The sequence below is a fragment of the Antrostomus carolinensis genome, unplaced genomic scaffold (assembly GCF_000700745.2).
Source record: "Antrostomus carolinensis isolate BGI_N321 unplaced genomic scaffold, ASM70074v2 scaffold32494, whole genome shotgun sequence".
NCBI lineage: Eukaryota > Metazoa > Chordata > Aves > Caprimulgiformes > Caprimulgidae > Antrostomus > Antrostomus carolinensis.
Genome location: NW_010313633.1, coordinates 728 through 12,063, shown reverse-complemented (window position 1 = coordinate 12,063; position 11,336 = coordinate 728). Strand labels below are relative to the sequence as shown.

At 49.6% G+C, this 11,336-nt stretch overlaps 1 protein-coding gene across 1 annotated transcript; it reads right to left on the bottom strand.

The window, feature by feature from the left end:
- Positions 1-1,036: 1,036 nt before the first annotated feature.
- Positions 1,037-2,116, bottom strand: LOC104524505 (P2Y purinoceptor 2-like). Its single transcript, XM_010167409.2, has one exon. It carries the CDS (start codon positions 2,111-2,113, stop codon positions 1,037-1,039), a length of 1,077 nt encoding a protein of 358 aa, XP_010165711.1. The 5' UTR covers positions 2,114-2,116.
- Between the last annotated feature and the right edge of the window lie 9,220 nt (positions 2,117-11,336).

Sequence of the window (11,336 nt, the reverse complement as noted above, 5' to 3'; positions counted from 1 at the left end):
ACAGCAAAGCTGTTCAAGGTCCCAAAGGGTTGTCACCTCTGAGTAGCAATGAGGATGTGGCAGCACTCAGCCAAGGGGATGAGCAACACTCTTTGCTTCTTTGCTGGAAACATGAGTCACTAGTAAGGACGTTAAAAACAAGACATGAAGAGCTCATCCTAAATTTTAATGAGCTGGAGATGATTATTCAAGTCAGCAGTTGAAAGCAAGCTACGGGGTTCCTAAAAGCTTTTCAAGGGTGAACGTTGCTGTTGGGAAGCACTAATGGGTCTTTTGGAAGATGTCGACCTCACTGGGGACTTGCTTGATAATACCAGTCTACTCCAGTGGGATGGAAGGTCCACCAGCACTCTTTTGAATGGGAAGCCAGCCCTTGGATAGGAACTAGGAGTCCCTTCCCGGCTCTGCCAGCAGATGCCGGAGTTTGAAGCTGGGAGAACATTTATTCAGGGATGCAAAGCTGTGGGAGATGCACCTTTTTCCGCTGTGGGTGTTATTTGTGCTTGACCTTTTCATCGACCTCTTTAGCAGAACCGCAGCTGACTCTTCTCATCGACCAAAAGCCTTTCCTCCCTTGCCAAGGCACAGAGAAGCTCTTGCTACTTACCTCGGTGCCAGGGAATGTGGTGAAAGCTTTGCAGATGGATTTCTTTAGGAGGACCTTTTGCACACAACGTTTCTGCTTTAGAAAATGATCTAAAGACATTCAGGGTGTGATTTTTGGTCATCATGATAGAGGTCACCCAGCCTCACTGGTGGAGAGATGCCATTCAGTGTTGAATAGAGAAGCAGGTTTGGATGAAGAAGCAGAGATATGAGATTTGTGGGTATAACCACAGCGGTTTCATCCTGAAAAAATACATTTGAAGCAGCAACAAGCAGAGGGAGGGTGTTCAACACGGACCATGCTGAAGTGAGTGCAAGCCAAGGCACTGCAAACACCAAAAACCTTGGGTCTTGGAGCATCCTGACCTCCTTTCACACCAGGGATAAACCCTTTTGTGGTGGAGATGGTGATGGGGACGCTGGAGCAGAGCTAGGATTTCACATCCTTGGATAAGGTGTCTGAGTTGGTGCTGGTTTCCAGGTGACTGTTGGGTGTGATGCCCAGTGCCACTTCATTTGGAGGCTTCCCTGGCATTTTGTGGCCCGCAAACTTCATAAATCGTTGTCCTGCTAAGAAGTACAAAATGGGATCCAAGCAACTGTTGGTGCTTGCTAGGGGACGAGTCACCTTATAAGCTAAATTGATAGCATTGAGGGTCTGACAACTCAAGTCCCAGCTCCGGAAGGAGTAATACAAGGTACGAGTGACATGGAAAGGAAGAAAACAAACGATGAAGACCACCAAGACTATGATTATCATCTTGACTGACTTCTTTTTGGATCGGGACAACCGGGAGATGCCCCGTGTGGGCTGTAGCAACCTCCGGGCCATTAGACAATAGCAGATGATGATGATGAGGAAAGGGATGCAGAAGAGCAGCACCAGCATCACTGAACTGTAAATGACAAACTGGCCAAAGAGATCCTTGCTAGATGTGTCGTGGCAGGTGATGGTGTCACGCTTCACACTGGTGGTGACAAAGAAGAGCACGGGTGATTGGCACACGACAGTCACCACCCACACGATGACTGACACCCTCCGGGCATAACGAACGTGTCCCCACTGCAGTGACTTCAGTGGGAAGCAGATGCCCAGGAATCGATGGATGCTGATGCAGAGGAGGAAGAGGATGCTGCAGTAGAGGTTGGTGTAAAACAAGAAGCGGACTATCTTACACAAGCCCACGCTGAAGGGCCAGTTGTCCCCCACGGCATAATAATACACCAGGAGGGGCAAGGAGACCACGTAGAGCGTGTCGGACACGGCCAAGTTGAACATGTATGTGGTGGAAGCATTCCAAGTCTTGATCCTGAAGATGAAAGCATAGAGGGCCAGCAGGTTGAGAAAGAGCCCCACCACGCACACGATGCCGTAGGAGACGGGTAGAAGGACATACTTGAAGTCCTCATCAAATATGCACTTGTAGTTGTTGTCTCCTGTGCCACCTGGGTCCAAGGAGCTGTTGATGACACTGGTCCAGGCTGGAGGAGTTGTTAAGTTCTCCATCACCCTGGGGGGAAAACAAAGAGGCTGTAAGAACATGGAGGTAAGGAGTCCCTGGAAGAGGTGGGTTAGATGAGAGAACCCTGGTGCCACAATGCTGTGGTTGCGTGGTCCATGCTGTCACTATGACTATATACTATCACTAGACCCTTCCCTTCTCCTCTCGTCAAGGTTGCCATCAATGTTTGGCTGCTACCTGCAAGCCCAGCTCGCTGTCTGGTAGGCAGTGACATCTCAGTGCAGGTGACAATGACTCAAGGGGTGGCAGTGCATGCCTCCTGCCAGCACATCACATACCCACAAAGACCACGGCCTCATTGCGTTGGGTGTTGACACAAACAAGGTCATCCCTATCATGAAGGACTTAGGGTCAAGCAGATAAAGGGAGTTTTATTTATCCTCATTTTGCATCTGAAGCACAAGAGGAGGAACTGAGCTGCTTTAAAGTCACCAACGAACCCCAGGCTACATCTAGGAGTCCAACTCAGACCTCCTGCAGTCCAGTTCAATGTCTCAATCCACCCTTCCCACCACCTGCATGAAGAAATGTGGTCTCCTACGCTACATAAAAGGAAAGATGCTCCATTCTGTGCTTAACCATCCCTGAGACATGACTCAGCTGAGCACTGTGAAAGGTGGATCCTACTAAACCCCAGGCAGAAAGGGCAAGAAAAGGAAACCAGGCTCTTCAGTGAGCAATGCAAGTGACTGGCAGGACCCTGATTTCAGAGGTCCTCAGCTTCTTCTGGTAGAACAAACATCACCACAACATCTGGAGGCCCCTGTAATCAAACTAAAGTTTGATTACAGGGGCCTCCAGATGTTGTGGTGATAGCAGCGTGTTCTCCACCACAGGGACTTTGCCTGAGTTGGTTGTTGTTGATGATGATAACAGGTTTTCAATGGGTTTAGTGTTGAGCTGATGGTGGCCATCTCTCTGCTCCTGCTTCTGGGCTTTGAGACCTGCTCCTCCAGCATCACCACCACCAGAAAGTTTGCCCGTGTTTGTGCAAAGCTGGTTTATTCATGAGAATGATCAGTTGAGATGAAAAAAACCCCAAATCATAGAATCATAGAATCATAGAATGGTTTGGGTTGGAAGGGACCTCAAAGATCATCCAGTTCCAACCCCCCTGCCAGCAGCAGGGACACCTTCCACTAGACCAGGTTGCTCAAAGCCTCATCCAACCTGGCCACAAACACTTCCAGGGAGGGGGCATCTACAACTTCCTTGGGCAACCTGTTCCAGTGTCTGACCACCCTCACAGTGAAGAACTTCTTCCTAATATCTCATCTAAACCTCCCCTCTTTCAGCTTAAACCCATTTCCCCTTGTTTTGTCATTAACTGCCCTTAGGAAAAGTCCTTCCCCAGCCTTCCTGGAGCCCCTTCAGGTACTGGGAGGCCACTAGAAGGTCTCCCTGGAGCCTTCTCTTCTCCAGGCTCAACAGCCCCAACTCTCTCAGCCTGTCCTCACAGCAGAGCTGCTCCAGCCCTCGCATCATCCTGGTGGCCTCCTCTGGACTTGTTCTAGCTGCTAAATCAGACTCTAAAGAGTTCCTGTAGACACACAGAGTCTGGCACTGTCTGTGACAAGAGGGACAAGGGTCCTTTTGTGCACTGGAGACAGCCCACGACCCAGCCGACACATGATCACTCAGCCAACTCATCAGCCAGGAATCAAATTAAAATGCATTTGTCTCCCTTCCCGTAAAACAAGCCGGTTTGATCTCACTGCTGTACCCTGTTACACAGAGTCCACGGAAATGGGGTTACAAGATGAATCCAGTGCAGGAGCTCATAGATCAGGAGCTACCACGTAGGAAAAGCTTTGAGTAAAGGTGTGCTTTGAAGGAGTATGTGCCCTGAACCCAAAACTCACCAAGATTTTAGGTGGAAATGAGCAACACCAGCCTTTTTAGCTAAATGGTTCAGCTCTAACCTGGTACCACCATGTTGTGGGACAGCGTGGGAAGGTCCTTTCTTGCAAATGGTGGAGGCACTGGAACAGGTTGCCCAAGGAAGTTGTAGATGCCCCCTCCCTGGAAGTGTTTGTGGCCAGGCTGGATGAGGCTTTGAGCAACCTGGTCTAGTGGAAGGTGTCCCTGCTGCTGGCAGGGGGGTTGGAACTGGATGATCTTTAAGGTCCCTTCCAATCCAAACCAGTCTGGGATTCTATGATTCTATGAAACAAGCACCGTTTTGACCCAGAGCTATCCTGCACCTACCTCCAATTCACATCCTGCAGGGAAGGAGCTAGTGAGGGTCTCCTAGAAGCTACCAAGCTGGATGATCTCTCACCAAACAAAACACTATGGCATTAAAAAGCACCTTGACAACTCACAGCTGATGAAGAAGGGGTGAAGTGATGCCTCCAACCCATCACATGGGGGTAACTCCAGGCTTTGCTCCAGGGAATGGATCAAACAAACTGTCCAGATGTGGCATGGACACGATCCCTGATGATGTTTCCCTCATTTCATTGCTTTTCCCCTTGGAGCAGACCACAAGCAACACTGGCCAAGGCTCACACTTCCCAAGGACGTGAGCAGAAACCACATGCACGCCCTGACTAATCTGCAACATCTGCAAAAAACCAAATATAACTTTGAGAACCACTCTGTGATGAAGATGAGGAGCCAGGACTGATCTCGCTCTGTCCTGGCTCCAGGGTTTTGCTTTTCTTGTGCTCAGTTCAGCTTTTGTCCCATCACCCTTCATCTTGCTTCCCTCAAGTTCTCAGCAATGGGGTTGCTCCTGTGGATGGAGAGGGTTGACAATGCTCAGGGAGATGGAAAAACACTTTCCAGCTGCTTCTCTCCCTAACTTCTTCCTTCTCTCTGACCTTTGCTGATCTGCAGCCAATGAGACAGAGATTGTCTGCAGATGTGGCAGATGATTATATGGGTTGGAAGCCACCATGACTGAGAGAAGCCACAAAAGATGCCCTAAAAGGCAGAGGGAAGGGTTACAGAACTCCAGAGACTTCAACCTTGCAGATGGTTTCTCCGTGCCTTTACATCTGCATCCTCTCTATCCCCTGCAGACAACCCATCACCCAGATCTCAAGTACCGATGGGGGCAAGATCACCCCATCTTTCAGCCCACCTCCCCACAGGCTCCTGTGACCCCTGCTAGAAAACTCAACAAGGTGTTTGAAACCCATCCATAAGCCAAGGTGGGGAACCTCTTCCAGCATGCAGAGCAGCATGGGCAGCCTCAGATCAGGCTGTGGCCACGGATGTGTTTGTGGCCAGGTTGGATGAGGCTTTGAGCAACCTGGTCTAGTGGAAGGTGTCCCTGCTGCTGGCAGGGGGGTTGGGACTGGATGAGCTTTAAGGTCCCTCCCAACCCAAACCTTTCTGTGATTCTGTGAACCCCAAAAGCCAAATCCTGCCCTATTTCCTCACCTTCATCCCTGGGGAAACTGAGGCATGGGGTTTCCTTGCTCAGCCCAGGACTCATCCCCTGTCCCATCCAGGCTAAAACCGGGGTGTGGGGTGAAAGCATCTCCCCAGCAGTGGCCTTGAAAGTTTTCAAAGCCAGGTTGGATGAGGCTTTGAGCAACCTGGTCTAGTGGAAGGTGTCCCTGCTGCTGGCAGGGGGGTTGGAACTGGATGAGCTTTAAGGTCCCTTCCAATCCAAACGATTTGATAATTCTATGTGTCAAGATGCACGTCAACGTCTTCAGAACAAGGAGCAAAGAGGGCTCTCTGGTTGGCTTGAACGGGATAATCACGGAGACAAAACCCCGCTGACAAGGCAGCCTTGTCCCTGCTGTCGTGCTCTCCCTCCTGCTCCTTCTGGAAATGCAAAAGCCTTTCTTTTTTCTTTTTTCTTTTCTTTTTCCCCCTACTTTTGCCCAGAATCCCGAGGACAAAACCTGCTGTGTCTATCAGGGTCATGGCTGCAGTCCATCTCCTCCCCCCCGGCCCCGCTGCGTCTGCAGTGAGTGAGCTGGAGAGGACGTGGCCAGCCAAGGCGTGTGAAGGCACAAAAGCTGGCAGTTACCCCTTCCTCTGCCTATGGGCCGGGTGGCACGAACACCAGCTCTCCCAGTGACACATCGAGCTCCCAGCTGGGACAAGAGGAAGGAGAAAACAACAGCGATCCCAGAAGATGCCAAACAGGATAAACACTTCTATGACTACCAAAAAGCATATCCATCATGATGTTTCAGTGAGGACCACCTGCATCTGCTCTCCTAGCCCTTCCCAAGGTCATGACAAGAGGTTTTTGGTTTTTTTCTCTTGTGTTGAAGGCAGGTGACCATCCATAAATTTTAGGTGTCCTCCAGCCACCTGTTGTGCACAGCAAGGGCATCAACCTGACCAACCTGGATCACAAGTTGGGTTTGGATGAACTTGGTTGCAACGACTGGACCATCTCTCTCTTTACAGCATGGCCTTGGATCTGTTTATCCCACGGGACATGTTTGTGGGGTTTTTTTGTGGGGTTTCTTTCCCAGAAAACAGGTACCATCAGCTGTAGTAGGTGAAGACAACATGCGAAAGGAACCCTGTGATGAGAGGAACCCAGGCAGATGGGTTTTGCAAGCCCAGCAGCCACGTGCCCTCAAATATATATACCCACAGGCATGTCCGTGTGATGCCAGCATCCCCAAAAGCTCCCGTAACAGTATCTACCACGGCTGGGCAGGGGATATTTAGATGAGTCAATAAGGAGAAGGAGGGGACTGTCATCGGAGAAGGTCACGGGCAGATGAGGGATGAGCAGCATTCAGGGCCAGCACAAGGAGACCACGAGTTGGACACTGAATGACCAAGTAAAGAGTTTTAATCCTGGTTTCTGCCCCATTTTTCAGCATTCCTGGTACCATCTCAGTGGTCATCATCCATCTCGTGGTGTTTTGTGCTTGGGAACCTGCCAGCAGAAGCAAAATCACACAAACAAACAAAGCGGAACCAAATCACGGCTGCGATGAATGTGTTTTCATGAGGAAGTCGATGGAGTTTAATTGATCTTCCCAAATAATTAATGTGGATTAATTTACCAGCAAGGACCTCACAGACACAGCCCTTCATTCCACTGGTGAGAAGCTCTGAGAAATCAAACCTGCACGGTGTGGCCAGCAGGTCGAGGGAGGTGATTCTCCCCCTCTACTCCGCTCTTGTAAGGCCCCACCTGGAATACTGCGTCCAGTTCTGGAGCCCCCATCACAAGAGAGACCTGGAGCAGCTGGAACAAGTCCAGAGGAGGCCACCAGGATGATGCCAGGGCTGGAGCAGCTCTGCTGTGAGGACGGTCTGAGAGAGTTGGGGCTGTTCAGCCTGGAGAAGAGAAGGCTCCGGGGAGACCTTCTAGCGGCCTCCCAGTACCTGAAGGGGCTACAAGAAAGCTGGGGAAGGACTTTTCATAAGGGCAGTTAATGACAAAACAAGGGGAAATGGGTTTAAGCTGAAAGAGGGGAGGTTTAGATGAGATATTAGGAAGAAGTTCTTCACTGTGAGGGTGGTCAGACACTGGAACAGGTTGCCCAAGGAAGTTGTGGCTGCTCCTCCCTGGAAGTGTTTGTGGCCAGGTTGGATGAGGCTTTGAGCAACCTGGTCTAGTGGAAGGGGTCCCTGCTGCTGGCAGGGGGGGTGGAACTGGATGATCTTTGAGGTCCCTTCCAACCCAAACCCTTCTATGATTCTGTGATTCTATGACACATTGACTGTGACCGCAGCTCCCATTGTTTTACGCCGGAGGTTGGAAACCACGATCCATTTACCGCATCATCCTCACCGACTCCTTCGTGACAGACACAAGGAGATGGTGGGTGTTTTCCCTGCCCTCATTTACAGACATTTAGTGGACTCATCAAAATCTTTATTCCGGATCAAGGAACTACTCAAGATGCTGGGAAGTAAATGACCTGGTATCATTTTTCTCTCCTTTGGGATCGTGGTTGAAACCCTCCAGAACAAAAAAACAAACAGTCGGCGCGTTCGGATGCTGCTGAGTCTGGTTGGGAGACGTGAGATGGGACCAGGGTGAAATCTGAGCTTGGACAAACTCCTTGGTTTTCATCTGCCCTTTCCATTTGGCTCCTTTCTATCATGGTAACCTTCAATGTCTTTCTCCTCTGGGTTAGCTCTGGTCACCAGTGTAGGTTAAGGACATTCCCAGTTGTCCCAGTCCCACCCTCAACACTTCTCTCCAGTGATCTCAAAGCAAGATACCTCCAATAGATATTTCTAAGATAATTACAAGCCAACTTTAAGCAGCTTTAAGGGGCTTTATCCATCTCCCTGCCTGGAGCTCCAGGTAATGTCCCACTTTTATATCCCATGGGTCTGACCCACCCTTTTCCTTACCCCCAAAATTGTCAGAAACTCTCATTCCTCCCCAAATGAGCTTGTGTTTCTCTTATTTTCCCCTACAAAGCATCTCACTGGGCAACTCCACTCAGCTGGTCCACCAAAACATTCCCGTGCCTCAGTTTCCCCTCCTGCCCCAGGCTGAGAAGCAGCAGTTTGATTTATTTTTTCCAAGAAAATTATTTTTTGAGGGAGTTTTGGTTTCCTAGAGGGTTTTTGAGTTCCTTGATCCAAGCTAAAAAAGGGGAGAAGGAGTTTGGATAAAAGATAAAACAAGTTTAAAAAGAACTTTATGATTTTGTAGGTCAAAAAAAATATTTCACTTTGAGCCAAATGACTTTTCCTGGGAATTTCTGATTTCTCTCACTAAATTCCTCCCTGAATCAACCCTCCTTTGAGCCTCCTCTTCCCAGGCAGTACCAAAACCTCCTGCCTTTGTCCACACCATAGGAAATTAATCCAGATTAACCAAAATTGTGGCTTTAGGACAAATTAGATAAAAACATGAAATCTCTCAGTGCCGGTGCTCGTGCATAATTAAAGCTGCCTTGGTTCAGTTAAACCTGACTCGATTCCCAGCACAGCAGGTCTCCAGGGATGGATCCTGCTGGAAGTAAATATCATCCTGGTCAATATTTAATCCCTTCATCAATATTTCCCTTCCTGCTGCTGCAAAGGTGATGCTCCCTTTGAGTGGTTCTTCTCTGCTCCCTACATCACCAGGATCTACCCTCTTGGGGGTAGATCCTATTTGAATCCTCAAATCTTGATTTTTATTTATCTCAAGGGGAAAAATGGGGTGTTTGCATCCTTTTAATCATAGAACCATAGAATGGTTTGGGTTGGAAGGGACCTTAAAGATCATCCAGTTCCAACCCCCCTGCCAGCAGCAGGGACACCTTCCACTAGACCAGGTTGCTCAAAGCCTCATCCAGCCTGGCCACAAACACTTCCAGGGATGAAGCCACAATTTCCTTGGGCAACCTTTAGGCTTCCTGGGGATCAAGTGGAGCCCCAAACTGTTTTTTATATCAGGAATTTGATTTAAGTTTTACCCTCTATGATTTTCCAGTGCTCACCAGAAGAAGCAATGATTAGACTGGGAGAAGAGCATGGGACCAGTTTCTGGTTGATCATGGTTTTTGGTAACTTTTTTTACCTTACAAGGCCCATATCTGGGAGAAAAGACATTTCCATGGAGATCTAACAGCCTCTTGCCCAAACCAAAGGAGTCAACCATCAATGTCACAACCATCCCCCCACCCCAGCAAACCCAAATGCCTCTGCCCATCTGGGAGATAACCAGCATCCCAGACCGGGGATAACACAATTATCAGGTTCGACCACGACATTGGCAGTTACAGCAAAGCCAAAGCAGCACCAAACCCCAAAAAACCCCAGGCCAGGTGGAATTTTGGGGGTTATTTACTCTTCCATAAGGAGCATCCCATGGGAGCAAAAGGGTCTTTGCTACAGTGTTGGGCCCCTGAGTCCAAGAAGGACATGGAGGTGCTGGAGCGTGTCCAGAGAAGGGAACGGAGCTGGGGAAGGGTCTGGAGCACAAGTGTGCTGAGTTCCCTTGTGGCTGAGGGAACTGGGGGTGTTGAGCCTGGAGAAAAGGAGGCTGAGGGGAGACCTTGTGGCTCTGTGCAAGTCCCTTGGAGGAGGGTGGAGAGAGGTGGGGGTGGGTCTGTTCAACCAAGGCCCAAGGGACAGGACAAGAGGAAATGGGCTCCAGTTGTGGCCAGGGCAGTTGAGATGGGATGTGAGGAAGAATTTCTTTGCTGAAAGGGTTCTGAGGCATTGGAAGGGGTTGCCCAGGGCAGTGGTGGAGTCCCCATCCCTGGAGGAATTTAAAGGACAGGTAGATGAGGTGTCAGCCCAGTAAGGTGGGTCACAACTTGCCCGTTAAGGAGCGGCCAAATTCACCGTTTGGCTTTCACTACATGTCCTGTGTCAGCAGCACTTACCGTGAGGGTGTCTGCCATCCCCTGCTCCACATCCCTCCCAGGAGGAACCCTGCATCAGGCCGTTATGTAAATTGGCGTGGCCAGCAGCACGCTCGGCTGCCAGCAAACTATTCATGGCTTTGGCTTTATGTCAATAACCCGAGATAAAAATCACATCGGGCGGAGACGGGGGTAAAGCCACTCGGGTACCAGGAGAGTCAAAAACACAACTCAGGGGTTTTATAACCCACGAAACCCCAGGATGTGGCTGCACTCTGGGGCTCAGCAGCATATTTAGGGGTCTCCTTCTTCATTCCAGAGCTCCTCAGCCCATCAGTCACCAGAGGCTGAAGGTCAAAGATCTCTTTGGGTATAAATGAGGAAGAAAAACTCAGGGTTAAGAGAAACCCAGTGGTTAACAAAACCCACCCAATTTCAGCAGCCACCAGCTCTGTGCTGGGGGGCACCCCAGGTGCAGGGTTTGCTGCCTCCCCCGCTTTGCGCACAGGAAGGCGGCCGGTTGCTAAATGGGTTTTGCAATAAACTGATAAGAAAATTGGAGCAGAAAGAGAAAAAAAAAAGATGTTTCACCCTTAAAAATTGGTCCTGTGGTGATGCCACCCAACGCTCGGCTCTGGGGAAGAGGGTGGTTTTGGGGTGAGGAGATATTAAAAGGTGTCAAAGGGTTTGAAAAGAGAGTCTCACCGATTCTGGTGCAAATTAAAATAGCCTCAAATAAATAAAAACACAAATTGGAGTCAAAGAAGGAGTCAGCTCCATGGCTTTGAGCAGAGGTGTGTCCAGGAAACGCTGATACACAGCCAGCGAATTCCCGCGGGAAGGGAGAAACCCAGCGGCAAAAGGGATTAGTGGGAATTAAGGTGTTAAATTAAAAAAAGGGAATAATTGAGGCAAAAAGGAGCAGAAGGAGCCCGGGCGGCTCCCGCCACTGCCC